The sequence below is a fragment of the Alexandromys fortis genome, unplaced genomic scaffold (genome assembly GCF_014885135.2).
Source record: "Alexandromys fortis isolate MF-2015 unplaced genomic scaffold, M_Fortis_MF-2015_v1.1 scaffold_79, whole genome shotgun sequence".
NCBI lineage: Eukaryota > Metazoa > Chordata > Mammalia > Rodentia > Cricetidae > Alexandromys > Alexandromys fortis.
Genome location: NW_026067964.1, coordinates 2,010,047 through 2,027,913, shown reverse-complemented (window position 1 = coordinate 2,027,913; position 17,867 = coordinate 2,010,047). Strand labels below are relative to the sequence as shown.

Below are 17,867 nucleotides of genomic sequence, written 5' to 3'. Positions count from 1 at the left end.
CACCAGGAATACAATACAAATTTTCACAGGCCCAACCCTCAGCCTAATCCTTACGTCATCACTATACTGGTAAAGGTCAAGAGACCGGGAAGGTGAGGACGAGAGGAGACAACAACCCAAGTGGGGGTTGGGAAGAAAAACAAGCGGGCCATAGAACATACGTGACTTGACGTAGGAACAGTGGTCACAGGGGGTGAAGGAGACCAACTGAGGCGGACAGAGGGCTTGGAGAGGCTAGTGGAGTAAAAGAATAAACGACAAAAAGAACTGCAAAAACCATAATGAAACACATTTACTGTTCGTACCAGTTTTAAAACTAATAATAAATAAATGAAATACGATTCATCTGTGAAAACCCAAATTAAATACAAAGTGATTTGCACAGGCCCCCCAGCCAGGGCTCCTAAGGTAAGTAGATAACCAGACTTGAAGGTACTCTTGTTAACAACTCTGACATTAGGAACTATTTTTCCATTTTGTAAAATGTCTCACTGTCAATAGGCAAGGAACTGCCTCCCTTTTTCTCTTATCCAAGAATGGATCTCTAGACAGCCTTGGAAAAAGCGGCAGGACAACATTCGGCAACTACAGCTCTCTGAATTTANTATATATATCAGAAATATATACCCAACATGGGAAATCATGCATGTACTACTGCAAATACACTGGGAAATCATACACACATACTATTATAAATCCACAGATGTTAGAAAAATCTTAAATTCTGAATTTTGACATGGAAAACTCAAAGCACCACGTATGTATATAGACTGCTTTTTGGGGGCCCACGGCTTAAGTGTGTTCACATGCAGGCTAGTGCTGGGTGATACTCATGGATTCCTCTTATCCAAGGTATTAGAAAGAAATCAGAAACATCCAGAAGTGCCCTGGGAAGGTTTATAATAACTCTGATTGAATGCCGAGATGAGTATCTTCTCTGGTTGTAGATAATGGTCTCAGTACCCTGTTTATAAAAACCATACCCATTACTTACAGTGGAACACTCAGTCTCACCCATGATCAAATTTAAGCCAACCTGTAAGTCACACCCAGACTTGATCAGGGATCAAACTCTTTGAAGTCCAACCACAAAGCTAAAGCCAAAGTGAGAGAAAACAGTGCATTGACAATGTGCAGAAAACAGTATCTCTGGATCATCCACAAAGTCATTTGTAATCACCTTAGGGAAGCACTAAGTGACTTGGTGAGCTGGCTGGGTGGTAAAGCGTCTGCTGTCAGCCCTGGGTTTGATCTGTGGGATCCACATAGTGAGACAGAGAGATGACTCTCGAAAGTTGCCCTCTGACTGCCACATGTGCACTGGGGCACAAAGCCCCCTCAATCTAAATAAGTAATATATATATATGTATATATATGAAATAAATAATAAATGAAAGTTTTTTTTAAAAGGAACATCTACTGAACAGCTTGCTTTCATACCCAAGTGGGTTTATATATGATTTCCATAGCTCTACAAAAATCCTAGCACTGGAGAACAGGAATCCAGCCACCCTTAGTAACTCTAAAAGTTAGCGCAAATGTAATACAATGAAATTACGCATAACTGAGGACATGGAAATACTAATCACTTTGGTTTGGTCAACACGCATTGCTTACATGTATACAATGATCACAGCATACCCGATAGATACATACGAATGTGTGTCAACTTGAAAACACTTTGAGACAGGGTCTCTGGACCGCCCCAGCTGACCCGGAACTCGCTATGTCAAGGCCAGGCTGGCTTCAGACTGGCAGTGATGTGAATCTACCCCTCAATTAAAAAAAAATCTATAAATGCATTGGGGAACACTGACTTCGTGTGCATGTGCTAGGGCTCCCGTGTGCAGGTGCATGTGAGTGTATGTGAGTTTGTGTGTGCAGGGTCGTGTGAATGCAGGTGTACATTTGTGTGTTGCGTGTGCATGGAGAGGCCAGAGTGTTGTTTCTCTCAAGTTACCTGTGTTGATTTTTTTTTTAAGGCATTGTCTCCAGATGGAGCTAGATCTCACCAATTTAGCTACACTGGCTGGCCAGGGAGCCCCAGAAATCATCTTGCCTTCATCTTACCAGTGTGGAGTTGCAAATGCCACTTTTTTGGTGTTTTTTTTTTTGTTTTATTTTATGTGGGCGCTGGAGATCAAACTTCAAACTTGCTCAACAAGCTCTTCCCACTGAGCCATCTCATCTCCCGGCCCTTCCTTTGTTCGAGATGTCAGCTCATCTGTTACCTTCCTTTCAGGCTTCATCTCTCCTGAGCAGTTCCCAGAGCTCTTATTGTCCTTCTTTCCTATTTGGATGATGGCAACAACGTTTTCTTCTCATGGCAACAAACTGGCCAAAGGAATTAAGAGTCCAAAGCCACAGGCTCAGGAACCAGCCATAAAGAAACACCACTACTACCACCACCTGCAGCAAAGCCTTCGAATGGCGCCTCCTGAGACTGCCTGGGGCCCAGAAGCAGCAGCCAGCTGAGAGATGAATGTGGATGAAGACTTCAGAGAACCAAGCCACATTAGGGCTAAAGGTTCAGCTAAAAGGTGACAAGAAAAATCTACCCATAAAAGAGAAGGTAAACTTTAAGGCACACCCTGGACTTGAAATAGAAAGAACACACCGCACACCTGAGTTTTCTGACACGGACCTACCTTCAAGAGAGAAATTTCCCAGGACCGTCCAGCCCAAAGGCAGCTCCAGTTGGCTCAGGGCCAGCACCAGCTCCTCATCCAAGGCAGGCAGGGCTTCCGTTGTCAGGGCAAACGGGGTCAGTAGCAACTGGTGACTACAGGCCGTGAGCCGGTCAGCCTGAGTGACGAGTAGACGAGCCATTCTACAGGCCATGTTGTCCACGTAGGTCACTGATCCGGAGCCCATGGTCACTGGGGAGTACCCTTCTGAGCAGAGGCACACAGACACCATCACGGTCTCCTGAAGCCAATGGCCTAGATGGCTGAATAACGAACCATTTACCCCAAGTAGACAGCACTCTCCAGAGGACAAGTAGAAAGTAGGGTGACATGGGGTCCACTCATGAGCTGATATCATCTTTTTTTTCATTGACTCTGGGGTTTTAATTGATCCTCTAGGAGCTCTGAGGATATCAAAGTCCCTTCCCACCAACCACAGCCCTTTCCCACACTTCACCTTTCCCTCCTGCCCAACCCCTAGGTTCCAGTCTGCCAGATGAGGGCCCCTCGCTCTTTCTGTTCTGCTATAAACAGTATCACACATCCTTAGCCATTTATTGAGACAACAGGTGTTTTAACCCCTATCAGAAACTTATTGAAGTACACCCTAGATCCATGGAGCTACTTTGGGGGATAAAGACTACCAACCAGAGTCTGTTGTAGATGAACAAAGTCAACAAAAAACAGGCCTTCTCCAAGGCTCTCTCCAGAAATGGCTCCTGCGACTTGTGGATGTTCTCACTACTTCCATTGTGGCTGGTCACCCTGTCACCTGCCCTCCCTACACCCCTCTTCTTTGTCTTGCTTTCTCATTCTGCTATGGTTGGTAAGTTTCTGTCCAGCTACGTGTTTTTGTCTTTTGTAGAGTTTCCATGTGTCAATAGCATCCGAATCCCCAGGACCACATCATGGCTGGACTGAGAAGAGTCACTGAGCTCCTCCTGAGCACAGGGCCCTTGTGCTCGCTGGCAAATGCTCACAGGCCTGCGTCCTCCTATCCTGCCTGATCCTCCACACTTTTCCCACAAAAGCTACACTGCAGGAATTCTAAAGACCAAGAGCATCAGGCTTACTAGATGGGATCCACTGCCATCCTTATAATGACTCTCAAAGCAGGGGCTCAAAGGATGCTACCTCATCTGACTGTACCTATTTGTATAAACTATGAACATATTTCCCATCACTTGATAGGTTACCCTGGTGAAGCTAACCATTTCCCAGCACTCAAAGGCTACCTCTGTAAATCTATAATCAGGGAAGTTTATGGTTAAGAAATATACTGTCACTCAACCCCTGAAGCCTGACAAAATGAAGACAAGGGCCCTCACTTTAAGCAGGCCATTAAACAAGGAGAGAGGCTTGCTTTTACACATGGGAGGGCAATGAGGTTTGTCTCTCCATGTAAACAAGAAAGAAACAAAACAGTTTCCTACCAGAAGGGACATTTTTGCTGTTTTTACTTTTTCTCTATAGATTGTTCATTAAAAGAGAAAACATAAGGAAATTTGTAGGGCCCATGAGTTTACCCCTGCTCCCGGGGTTCATTTTGAGGACAATTTCTGGCCAGCCAGCCTTTCCTGTTTGTTCCTGTGCTCCCTCTGCCCTGCCTGGTGATTAGCTATAGGACTTTGTTGACTCCACCTTGGGCGTGGTAATTTCCCACCTGCCTGGGGTCTATTCCATTGTGTAGCAGCTAGGACTTTAAGGTTTTTCCTAAGTTTGAATAAACGGCATTCTGCTGATCTTCTTTCAAATGACCCAGGTCTCTTGTGTGTTCTTTCAATCTCCAGGCCCGTGCCCGGCTCGCATATGGTACAGTGGCGCGCGAACTGTACCAAGAGAGTAATGCAGGTGCAGGCATTACAGTTGGAGGCACACCGGCAGGCAGAGGTGTGACAGAAACTCGGAACAGAAAAGATGTAAGTGCATTTGTCAGAGTAAAAGGGTAGCAGGGAAGGGACCAATAGCAGAATGACAAGGGCCATTAACAAATGCAGCAATGTTGTTTGTTTGTTTGTTTGACTGATTGACTGATTGGCTGATTGATTGATTTTTAAGACAGGGTTTCTCTGTATAGCCCTGGCTGTCCTGGAACTCCCTCTATAGACCAGGCTGGCCTCAAACTCAGAGATTCACCCGCCTCTGCCTTCCAAGTGCTAGGATTAAAGGCATGTACACCACTGCCAAGCATATGGGTTTTTTGTTTGTTTGTTTGCTTTTGGCTTCTTTGTTTTATTTTGTTTGTTATATGTGAGTTCCTAGGGCTGCCAGGCTGACCACAGAGGAATAAGGAAGGAGAATGAAGACATGGCTGTCATGTCACCTTGTCCAGAGCCAACTCAGGCATCAGGCTGGAACTCAAGAGGTGATATCCAAGGCACACAACCTCCATTGGCTGCACCAAGTACACTAGATGGAGAGCTGGGGCAGCCAGTGGGATGAGCCTGCCGGGACTAAGTCAAAGCAGACACTACTGGAGGGACACCAGGAGCTGGCGGCATGGGACAAGTGGCCTCCCTAACAGCATACACATACACCCATGTGAACTCCTGAACTTGGCGAGTGTTTCTTCTTTTTCCGTGTGATTCTTCTCTTAGCAGATACCCTGGAGGGAAGACACAGGTGCCCCACCCCCACCCCTACCACTCAGAAGCCTCCTCACCTGGAATGCTGGCTTGAAGAACATTAGCTTCGATACGCTCAGCAATCACCACGTGTCTCTGATGCGACCCGTCATAAATAAAGTAAAACTCGGCATCTTCGGGGAGATAAACATTTTTCCCAAACTTTGCATAGACCGTCCTCTGTCCCTGAAAAACAAGTAAGTCTGGGCATCAGTACACTTCCGTGTTCTAGCTCTGAGAAACCACAGGGGCGGGCACAGGCCCACAACACTGACACTTGACACAGACACTTCATGGGAGGGAGCTCAAATGTCAAGAAGCCTCCTTCCAACAATGACCTTTTCCCAGAACGCCCCCCTGAGGTGACAGGGAGGCCTGCACTGCTCTGAAAGTCAAAGACAAAAAATAGGAAAGAAGCATTTCTTTAATTTGCTAGATATGCCAAGTGTGATTGTTCACCATCTTGAATTCTTATCCCCCATACAACACTGTGCATGATAATGTTATCCCATATGTGAAATACCACCATAAACATAAAGGTTCATGATACTTACTCTTAGCTCAGGCCCTGGCATGTGCAAGAACACTGTTCAATGCATGAACCATAAATATTCACAGACATTTTTCAGATAAACAAGAAGGCCCGTCTCCTCTGATTGAAGCCTAAGCCCTCTTTCTCATCTGGGTTGGCCTCCTCCCTTGCATGAAGAGTTTCTGGTGAGTACACAGCCTTACAAAGTGTCCTGTTTCCACGAAGAAGCATTCCTTCAAAGGAATGAGACAACAGGCTCGTGAGCTTGGTACTAGGGGCTTGTCAGGGGTTAGCCGACAGCCAAGTCAGCCAGATCATCTCAGGATCCTGCAGGCCTCAAAGGATTCAGGATGCTCCTTGCCTGAAGTACAAGAAGGCAGCCCAGAGCAGACCTCTAAGGAGAAAGGATGTATCCTGCCCCGCCTAAGGGAGTGGTAGGGAACTGAAAGCAAGGAGTAGAACAGTCATCTACTCTAGAGACGCCCACAGCTTACTCGATGTGGAGAAGGCTCTGGATGTTTGTGTAGCTACCTAACAAAAATAATCCAGTTTCTCATCCTGAGAGGAAAGGAAAAGGAAGCAGGGGAGAGTCAGAGTAAGGCTCCTGGACACAAGTGTCAGCCTGACAGAGCCCTATAGCAGCATGACCCTGTGGGATGCTGAGTAAAGGGGGAACAAGCCACAGTCCGAATGGAGCTCCTCCTCCTGGTGACCGTATCATTATTTGACCTAAAAATGCTTTTGGAATAAAATCGCTCTCTTTTCATACTGGCTTGCCCTCAGAAAGGCACTGAAAATTATGAATTAGTGTAAATATAAACCGCAGTGTTCTGGAAAACACACATGTACTCAGTTCCAAATTTTCCTGTCTTTGCATGTGAGCCTGTTTGTGTTCGTGTGTCACACAAGCGCAATTCGCAGAAAGTGACGTGCCAAGGGAAACCTGCCATGCCTTAGCTTCAGAAAGAGCACAGGAAGGAGAGCCGAAAAGGAAAAGATGAAAACAATAGCACACATTTGACAGGACTGAGAGAGGAAACTCAGACGACTTTCCATTTCCTAAAAACAAAGAACAGCTTGCTTTAGTCGTGTTCCTGGTTGTAACAGGGCTGCAAATTCTCCATACATAGAGCCTGGTCTGGCCGACTGGCGGTTTTCTTAAACACAGAGCAGATTGTATAAATAGATCAAAGATTTTTCACAGGTCACAAAGATATCTAATCTGCATCAACTCCAAACAATGGTCAGATTAGGCTTTCATTTGGCCAGGCGAACAAGGACTACCACTTAGGCAAGAGATTAACCACAACGTTTGCCAGTTCATCCTCCCCTGACCACACAGTCTCGACGCATGATGCTTTCCTCTCGAGACCCACACCACACTTTATGGTGGTAAAGACAATATGTCCACTGGAGAGAGGTGACCTAGTTAGTTATTCCAGCGCTAAGAATGAGACCTCCCACTGAGTAATCACAAGGACATCAGAAATACAATCGAGGATTCTGGCTAGGGAAGGGGATGGTGCTGAAGCCAACGGAAGGAGCTGCTGAGGCAGAGGCAGAGAAATGAAGTCTGATCATGGTAAGAATAGTGGCATTCAGGAAAAGGAATGAGAGCCTCCAAAGAAAGCAACTAGGCTGAGCTGTGCAGGAGATTCCCCGGAAGGGACTCCTGAAAGAATGGGCATAGAGCGACAGTTGCAGGCGACAACCCCAGGCTGAGACTGAGGTCTCTCTGGCCACCCTGGCCACTGAAAGTCTACCACTCTTCTTAAGAAGCCACTCACTCGCCATGCAGTAAAGACAGACTCCGCTTACAGAATTGCCACATACAAGCCTCGCTCACGTCCCCAGCTGAACTCAGCTGCAGGCTTTGCTTCTGACAACAGAAAACAATAACCTGTCCTAAGAAAACCAATGGATGGATCAACGCCAGAATCGCAACTGCAGATGGGTGTGTTAGCACCTTTCTGTCAACTCACTGGGCGCCACATACAAAATTCTCAAATACTTCATTAGAAATAGTTCACTGAAGGGCTAGAGAGATGGCTCAGTGGTTAAGAGCACTGGCTGCTCTTCCCAGAGTACCAGGGTTCAATTCCCAGCACCCATATGGCAGCTCACAAGTGTCTGTAACGCCAGTTTCAGGGAGTCCAACGCCCTCACACAAATATATAGGCAGGTAAAACAAGAATACACAGAAAAAATAAAAATAAACCATTAAAAAAATACTTCCTTGAAACCTCTGGTCGGGGTGATATTATACAGGTCCTACATTGTATGGCAGCCAGACTTACAGGCCAGCTCATACCTGGCCACACAGAAGGTGGTCACACAGCCTTCCAGACAGGATGTCGCCATCCTAAAAGGATCAAGATATGCTAATATCGCTCTCCTCCTTTCTTTGTAGTTTGGAGGATAGAGATCTAATTCGGCCTATTGGACAGAGCTGGCATGCAGAGCAGGAAGAGAGGAAGATGTGGCTAAATGCCATTCACCTGGTTACCTAGGAAACAGAATGCCAATGAACTTCCCCCTCAGTTTACGGTTTGGTATAAAAGCTGTTTGGAGAATAAACATGGAGGAATTTTCAGGATGTGAACTCAGGATTTCATGAAGGATCACTGAGAATCTCTGATGGAGGAAGGTCATTGTTTAATTAAATAAAGAAACTGCTTGCCCTGATAGGTTAAAACATAGGTGGGAGGAGTAAACAGAATAGGATGCTGGGAGGAAGAGGAAGTGAGCTCAGACTCGACAGCTCTGCTCTGGAGCAGAGACGCCATGCTCAGCTCTCCCGGGTAGACGCGATAGCTCCTTTCAGAGACACACTGCGATGAAGCTCCTACTCAGGATGGACGTAGGCTAGAATCTTCCAGGTAAGCGCACCTTGGGGTGCTTACACACATTATTAGAAATGGGCTAGTCCAGGTGCGAGAGTTAGCCGAGAAGAGGCTAGATATAATGGGCAAGCAGTGTTTAAAACAATACAATTTGTGTGTTGTTATTTCGGGCATGAGCTAGCAGGTGGCCGGGGTGCTGGGGACGCAGCCCCGCCGCTCCTATTTCAACAAATCTCCCTCCCGATAAAGCCATGTGAGTTGTGTCTTTATTCCCACACCTCCCCTCTGGTCCAGAGAAATAATTTATGGTCCGGGCTGGCACCGGACACGGACACTTTGGAAACAATGAGATACACAGGCAAGATTTATCTCCCTCAAATTAATCTACAAACTTAAGATATTCTGTTCAAAACCCAAACTGAATATTTTCAAAGAATATCAAACAAAATAATTCAAAAGTCTATTTGGAAGAATAAATAAGAACAAAGATTTGGACAGGAAATAATATTTGAGAGGTAAGTGTTACGAATATTTTAATGTGAGCTCTCTGCCAATGCAAAATAATCCCAGTCAAGCCAAATCAGACCAGATTAAAAGATATCCAGGTTTAATTAGACACCCATGCTCCCTGGTGGCCCTGAGGGGAACAGAAGGTCACCAAGGCAACCACCTGAGACAAAAATGGGAAAACCACGCATTTATTTTCTGGCAAGCAGTTTCAACAGCCCGTGAAAGTGGTCTTGACCTTTCAGGGGAGGGGTCAAGGTTCAAGGGCACAGGGGAGGGGGCCCCCAAAGATGGAGGCCAAGGCTGGGATTTCCAGTGAGGAGAAGGAAAAGCTTTTGCCATAGCACAACAATATAAAGAATAAAAGCAGGGTCTTGTAAACAGTGGGACGCGGCAGAGAGACAGAACCCAAAGTAGAGACCAGAGATGGATACAAGAACATATAGCAATTACATAACAAAGATGGTGGTTTCTCAGATCAGTGGGGAAGGAATGGTCTCTGCTTCTTCATGGGTTCATGTACCAACCTGTGTGTTCCAAGGACTTTTTCCTTACACTATCTCTAGGGAAACTATGTCAGTCCAGTTCCTGGGCTTTCTCACACCAGTGTTCCCTTTATCACACTGTTCTCACCCACCATGCAGGGCACCTGCATGCAACTATAGACAGACAGACTGACTAACTGACTGACATTCTGTCAATGACGATGTTACTTGTTAGGCAATCTATGTTTTTTTTTTATTTTTTTAGTTTCTAAACTAACCAACATGCTTGGACAATTAGCAAAGCATTTTCAAATCAAATAATGCAAACAGAAACAGAACGGTGCATGTTGTTAGAGTGGTGGTGTAAGAGGTTTTTCAGTATTTGTGTTGCTTTCATTGGTTAATCAATAAAGAAACTGCTTGGCCTGTGGAGAAGACAGCATTGTATTCTGGGAAAAAGAAAGCAGCAGATCAAGCCGAGCCGCCATGAAGCTGCCGGGTCAGACGTGCTGAATCTTTCCCTGTAAGCCACGACCTCGTGGTGACATACAGGTTATTAGAAATGGGTTGAATCAAGATGTGAGAGTTAGCCAATAAGAGGCTAGAGCTTATGGGCCAAGCAGTAATTTAATTAATACAATGTCTGTGTGGTTATTTTGGGTGTAAGCTAGCCAGGCTGCTGGGACAAAGGGCCCCCTGTGCTTTTTACTACAGGGTGGGGTTCTACAACCTAGGGCCATGGAAGGAGTATATAAGGGGTTCAGGTAGTCTCAGTACATGTAAACATCATTAACAAGGCTGTTTCTGTGTGTATGGATCCATTTTCTGAGAGAAAGTTTATTGTAGCCCTCACGACTGTTTCAAAGGCTATGGGTGCTGGCTTTTATAATAACAGGCAAAATGCAAACTCAACACATTTTTATGGCTTCTTCATGGTAACTGTCAACTTTCTATAAGATGATCAAAACATGTTCTGCTGTTTTCCAAAATATTCAAATATCATACACAGCTTCTCTGTGAGAGGGCTTTAGGGACAAGAGCATGAGAATGATTAATAGGAACCAATTTAATTATGGAAATTTACTAATAAATACATGCCATAAACCATTAGTCTAACATTATAGTGTAAGTGAACTGCCAAACTTTATATCTACATTTATAGGAAGACAATTTTTATTTATAATATTCTGTACAAAACCTTCGCCGCAGAAAAAAAGTCTCTGAAAAAAAAAAAAAAAAAAAAAAAAAAAAAAAACCAACAACAAAAATCCAAGATAACTATGTCATTTTATAGAGAGGTTAAAACACACTGCAGGTACCAGGAAGTCTGATGCTAACCAGCTCAGGAATCGAGCATCAGAAACACAATATTGTGTATAATGGTTTCTCCCCTCCCCACCCCACTGGCCAAGCCAGTTCTCTTCCTCACGGCTCATCACACATTGCCTTTGGGTGATACTAAAGAAAGTTATGAGAGCAGAGAGTAATTCACTTCAAATTTCTGTGTGTAACTAAAGAATTTCCATAGAACACGGGGCTCTGGGGAGACAGCTCAAGCGCCATCACGAGGACCCGAGTTTCATCCCCAGCACCACATTAAGAAACCAAGCACAGTGGCAGACACTGGTAATCCCAGCACTCGGGAGCTAGACACGATGGATCTCTAACGCTCACTGTTCAGCCAGCCTCGCCTACTTGGCAAACTCCAAGCCAGTGAGAGAGGCCCCCATAAGCCAAGGTTAACAGCATTCTGAAGAGAGACACCCGATGTGGATTTCTGACTTCTTGCACACCCACACAAACACACACACACCCAAACACACAACAATTAGCATGTTTCCTTACTATTTTCTCTCTTTATTCTGCAAGAATCCCTACGAGGTACTACTACTATCCTCATTTCTAAAGGAGAACACGGAAAAGATCAGGCCTATCGACCCGCCTGGAGCTTCCTGCACCAGGCCAGCACCCTTTTCTCTGTATCACACCGCTGCACAGTCTGCAAATGCCCAGCTGCCTGGTAATGTCCCTAAAGTTTTCCATTTAGTCACACTGATAAGGGGTTCCTAATAAACCCCTAGGTACATGCAACTTAACGTGTATTCGAGACAACACAAAGCTTCTCCTGAAGTACACGGGTGGGCACGGCATTCCTTCATCTCCCTGAAGAAACCTGCAACAGAGACATTTACCTATAGATAATTCTGTTGGGGACGCTTAGAGGGCAACACAAGGGACACATGATCCAAATGAGTGAAGAAACACTGAATTAAAGCATGTCAAAAGGAAATTCATTTTTTATAGTGTAAAGTATCAGGATTACTCAAACTTAACACCTAACAAAATTAGTATCAACACAAATTGGTTAAAATGGAGGAGAAATATTAGAATATCCTATTTTTAAAAAGGTAGGTTGTTTTCCTTATAGGTCAAAAGACTATCAAAACATCTCTTCAGCAGTTGCCTTTGAGGTAGGAACGACTTCTACCTCCAGACAGGATGAAACAGAGAGCAAAAACTCACATTCAGCATGGAGGGACCAGGAACAAATTAAAAAGTCCTTCTTCTTCGGGACATCTGAGTGGGATAGAAACTATGAGGGTCAAAGTGACAGATGCCACCAGACAGTGGAACAACATGCTTAAGGGGATGATCTGAAGCTCACACTTAACAGAAATGTTATCTAAAATAAAAGCTAAAATTAAAAAAAGTTAACCATTTATTAACAAAAATAATAACAGTAAATTAAAGGTGTATGTTAATGTTCGGAAAGCAATCTGCTATTCAAACTTGCGTGTTAAACTCAGCAATTCAAAAGTACAAACATGCAAACCAAAGGGCCATTGTGACCGTCATTCATGAGGGACTGATTCGCCAATCTGGAACTGAAATGACCTTTGTTTCTCTAACAGCAAAAGTGAGTAAAAAATAATTCAAGGCAGAGATTGCCTGTAAGACCAGAGCAGACCCAGCCTCCATCTCTCCCACTCTAGAGCTGAGGATCCAACCCAAGGCCTCATGAATGCCGGATCAATGTTCTACCTCTGAGTCATATCCCTCGCCTTCAGAAGCAGGCTTTTAAGAGCACTCAATTAGGTTAATTTCCCAATGACTAATTTACAGATTACATGAAAGTATAAGACTCATGGACGCAAATACCCAACTCTTATTTGACTCCCACATGGCAGTGAGAAACATACAGGGTGGGGTGTGAAAAAAAAATTATCATCTCCTCTCCCAGATGGGCAAGGCAGCACACACTTGTAATCCCAACACTCAGGAGGCTGAGGCAGGAGGATTGCTGTGAGATTGAGGCTAGCCTGTGCTGCACAGTGAATTTGAGGTCAGTTTGGGATACTATCTCAAAACAAAAAACAAACCATAAAACTCAACACCTCCATTCCTGATTCTCTTAGTAATCACTTGGTCTCAAAATAATCAGTCACAACAATAAAACACTGTTTAACAACTGGACACAGGATGAGGTTTTAGTTAGGAATCAGCATGAGTCCGTCCTGAGAGACATAAAATGCTACTTCTGCCCTGTCTAGAATGGGAGAAACCCAGTAATTCCTCTAGGAACGAGTACAGTCCAGCTGTGATCTACCCTGTCAGACACCCCTAGTCAGGGAAGGCTTCAGCATATAAACAGACAAGACCGGCCCCATGTTTAGAGGAAAGCGACCAAGATGCCAAAGAGATGCAAAAGGCATGTTGTCACAGGAAGAACAATTGAAGGAACTGGAGCTGTTTTGTCAGAGAAGAGCAGACTCCTGGGTAAACAGTCACACCACAAATATCTGAGGGTCTGCCATGCGACGAGGAATTAAATGTGTTCTGCAGGCCCCTGGGGAAAGCCCAGAACAATGGGGGGAAGGTTAGGGACAGAGTTCAGCTCGGTGAGAGCCTTGTGAGGAACCGAGATGTATAGAACTGTCAGGCTTCAACGTGGGGGAATGAACACTACCCGGAGACAGGACACTTCTGGGGCGCCTGCTGTTTTTCTGTCTGCTTATCTGTGTGCTCTACAGGACAACAGTGCTACACCATCCCCAGTCCTGGCAGCCCAGAGCCCACGCCATCTGCTGCAGAATTACAGATGAATTGCTTCACTGGATAACTGAGGGCTCTTCGTTCCAATCCATTCCTCCCTGAGCTCTTGCTCTTGGGCAGACGCCTAACTCAGTTACGTTTAGCCCAGTGGTGGTTTCCAAACAGATCAGCAGAACCCCATGGCTCTAATGGAAGGATATTGGGAATTTACAAAAACACCATTCAAATTTCAGTTTGGACATGCATTTCTTATTCTTTTTGGAATTAAATCTTGAAAGACTGCTATTTGCTTTAGTGGATTACCAACCAAATTTTAAGACCCCCCAGGGAGGCTCCAAACTGCCAGGCTCAGTTGAGTTGACACATGTAATGAATTTAAAATTAAAGAATAAAAATGTAATTGTAAATTCTGCTGAGGTTTATATTTTGAAGTTCCCCCATAATGCTCTGGGGAAAATAGTTCTCTATGAAAGTTCTGATCACCTCTTTCGGGTCTTTTTTTTTTTTTTTTTTTTTTGGTTGTTCGAGACAGGGTTTCTCTGTGGTTTTGGAGCCTGTCCTGGAACTAGCTCTTATAGACCAGGCTGGTTTCGAACTCACAGAAATCCGCCTGCCTCTGCCTCCCGAATGCTGGGATTAAAGGCGTGCGCCACCATCACCCAGGGCCCCTCTGCTCCAGACACTGTGTTTCCCAATGGAAAATAACACCCTATCAGTGACCAGAGTCACCAATGGCCTAAGAAAGAGTCTCCCCACACTCTTTCTATAATTCATAACTCCAATGGTTTGACAATTACTGCACAATGAAAGACTGTGAGGTTCCACACTTTAGAGTCACGTCAACGCAGACAGCAACCATGCATGCTTACTAGTTAACATTTGAGGACTGTGGGTTCATGTCAAACCAATTGCTGTTTGGTGGTCAGGGTGGTTAGGCTGACAGCTTTAAACATACCAAACCTAAACCAAGACGCAGAACACAAAGAGCCTTATGTCTCGGTAAACTGATCTGTCCTGGGCAAAGAGCAGACTACTGCTGCCCTGGGTTCCACAGGAGCACCCTCCTGGGAGTGTAAGAGCAACCAACAGTGCTTTTGGCCCCTCTCCTCTGGGTAGCAGCGGAACCAGAACACACTCTTCTGTCCTTCACACGAATGTACCATGTATACAAATACCGCAGTGCTGGCTATTCCTAAGAGCACTTGAGACCCTGCCAAGGAACACCCAAGGCAAGGCAAAGAACCTGACCATCCTCAGCAACAGAACCATGGATTCCGAAAGTACAAATAAAGCTTGTGTGGACCCAAGTCCTTAGCTTATAGGTAATGCTGAAGATCCAGCTCCCAGAACAGCGCCAACCTGTGACCCCCAAACAAGCCCCCAGCACTGGGAAGGCCTTTTATAGGAGGAGGAGAGGGAGGAGGAGGAGAATGAGGGGGAGGAGGAGGAGGAAGAGGAGAAAGAAAGAAAGAAAGAAAGAAAGAAAGACAGACAGACAGACAGACAGACAGACTACCCTCTGTCAAGCTCCTCTTCCCAATAGAACACACCTGAACTAAAAGCAAGCACTATTCTTGATCTCCCCTTCTGAATGAAAGCACAAGCAGGTAAAAGTCTGCCCCTCCCCCTTTCCCAGTACGCCTATGCCGGGAGAAAGGAGGAGTCAGCTGGGTGGAGCATCCAGAGGGTCCTCAGCCCCGCCCCTCTCACGGTAGGGAAGACGGAAGAACTCTGCTCCCCGGCAGACGGAAAGAAAGAATAAACAGCAGACAGATGACAGTGTCGAAGGGAGGAGGATCCGGAAAAGACAGCCAACAAGGAATGGAATCAAAATCGGGCGCTGGAGAATGCGCCGATTAATGAAAATGAAGGAGAGAAATACGCAGCCTGCCCTGGACAACAGCCCGGAAATCTTCCTAAGGAGCAAGGAGGGGAGATCAGGGAGGAAATGGACCTCTGCTTGGGAGTCAACAAATTAGAAACGGAGGGCAAAAAAGGGCACTTTGCAGTGGATCTTTTCCTGATAGTGGCAAGTGAGGGGACTTTACAAAGCCCCCCTTTCCAACCAACCGGGTATCTTCACATGGCTAAGTCTGTCTCTCCACAGCTGCTAGACCATGGGTTGGGGGTGGGGAACAGCTTTTGGAGAGACCCGCCCACCTGAAGAGCTTGGCTTATTCCCTATCTCATCCAGGCAGAGTTGGCTGGCTTGGCCATTCAGAAGCAGCTTTTGCCAGCCTTGTCTTTTCCTGCCCCTTGTTTAGTACATCCTCGTTCTTGTTCTCATTTTTGCACTTTTGATCTACCCTCTGCCTCTTTTTTCTCCCCCATCAGGTCAACTATTTGGGGCTCTAAGCCAGAAAAAAAAAAATAGACCTGCTACAGAGATGCGAAATCTTGGCCTCCCCCTTGTTGTCTTCTGGCCAAAGTAAATTAGGGTCCACCCCTCCTCTGTACTTCAGCATAAGGTCCAGAAAGGCAAGAGTAACAGCTGTAGCCATAGACACAGGGAGCTAGACGAGAAAGGCTTGAGAGAAGTTAATCTTGTTAAGAAGAATCCTTCCGTTTCCTCATTGATCTTTGTGAAACCTAAAGACACTACAGGTAAATAAAATGGCTCAGGATTCTCTCATGGAGCACACTGAATGTCCTCATTTGTCCGTTTGTACTCAAGATACATACGGAGAATATACTAGGTGTTTTGGCTGAAATAAAGAGCCCGCCCTCATCAAACTCTTCCGGTGGGGAGACACAGGCAATAATTAAATAATTATGCATCTGGTTAGTGGGCAAGCGCTGAGGAAGGGACTGCTGGGTGAAGAGATCGGAGCTCGGGACAGCAGGAAAGAGCCTCTGAGACAGAGCCACATGAAGAAGCATCTGAGGCCACAAGGCCAGCAAGTGCAAAGGCCCTGAGGTAACAAGAACTGGATGTGTGAGGCACAGGAGGAAAGTTGCTAATACGTCACAGGAGGAGCGGGAGCAGGGTCAGAGACAACAGAGACCATCCGAAGGACTTGGCTGGCGAGTTCAGCTGGGGCAGAAAAGTAACAAGATGTGGCATAGAAAGGACCATTCTGATCGTTTTGTTGAAAACAAACCATGAGAGGGCTAAGTTAAATTTGGGGAAACCAGTACATCTGTCCAGGCAAGGGATGAGGGGCATCCTTACAGAGCACGGTCTGTATATCCCTGAGGCGGTTTCTGTGATTCTCTCTGCTGAGACAGGCTGATGCAGCTCTTTTCTGGACCACATTGGTGTCCGGCTCTGCTCCTCTCAGACCACAGCAGCTCCCACAGTCACCAGTGCAGGAAGCAGCACTTTTTAGAAGTCAAACAGGTGACTGCAGTGATCTGACGCTAGGGTAGGCTTAGAACTTGGAGCCCTTAAAGGAAGATGGGTAAGTGGACCAAGACTAACCCCTCCAATGGCTTTTTACCAGCCACCACTTAGGCATCCATGTGGGATGTGGTCAGGCAGCATTTTAACTTAAACATGGAAATAGCTGTGTGCATCCTCTAACTCCAGCTGTGACAATTGGGATTAACAAGATTAGGATTTTCTAATGGCAACTACAGATAATCAACAGGGACATACAACCCGAGATGGTTTATAGACCATTACATGACAGATGCCTACTGAAGACACCAAAACATTGTCAGGGTCTCTGCCATGCAGACATTACTAAAGTAAATCCAGGAATAAAGGGTCATATTTGATATTGTTTCGATATCAAATAAGAAAAATGTGGAACCTCAATGTGAAAATACCATATTTGTTATCTGAAGTTGCTCAGTGCCCATAAGAACAGCAATGGCCGCCACAGGAGTCCCCTGTACCCATCTTAATCTTAAAAGACTACATTCTGTATGTTTCAAATATATGGCATTCTGGGAAAGACAAAACTATGGAAATGGGGGAGGGAGATTAGTGGCTCCCAGGGCATAGTGAGCAGGGACATTGTGAATAAGCAAGCCATTGTATTAGCTATTTTGTTTGATGCTGTGCCAAAATGCCCAACAGAAAAATAAACAAACCTCAGCAAGAAAGGGTTCATTTGGGCATTGACTGAGGGTGGTGTGCATCGTGGAATGAAAGACACTGCGGCAGAAGCTGGAAGCAGCTGGTCACATCT

The 17,867-nt window shown here is 45.4% G+C and overlaps 1 protein-coding gene across 3 annotated transcripts in view; it reads right to left on the bottom strand.

The window, feature by feature from the left end:
• The window catches only part of Arhgef28 (Rho guanine nucleotide exchange factor 28), a 298,148-nt gene that overhangs the window by 181,009 nt on the left and 99,272 nt on the right, over positions 1-17,867 (bottom strand). For all 3 annotated transcript variants that reach the window (XR_007593859.1, XM_050153817.1, XM_050153818.1), the window contains exons 3-4: positions 5,350-5,497; positions 2,649-2,942 (exon numbers count right to left, since the gene is read on the bottom strand). Coding sequence is in view for 2 of the 3 variants with exons in the window: in XM_050153817.1 (XP_050009774.1) it covers positions 2,649-2,942; positions 5,350-5,497 (442 nt within the window). In the remaining variant the exon portion in view is untranslated. The remainder of the gene's footprint in view (positions 1-2,648; positions 2,943-5,349; positions 5,498-17,867) is intronic.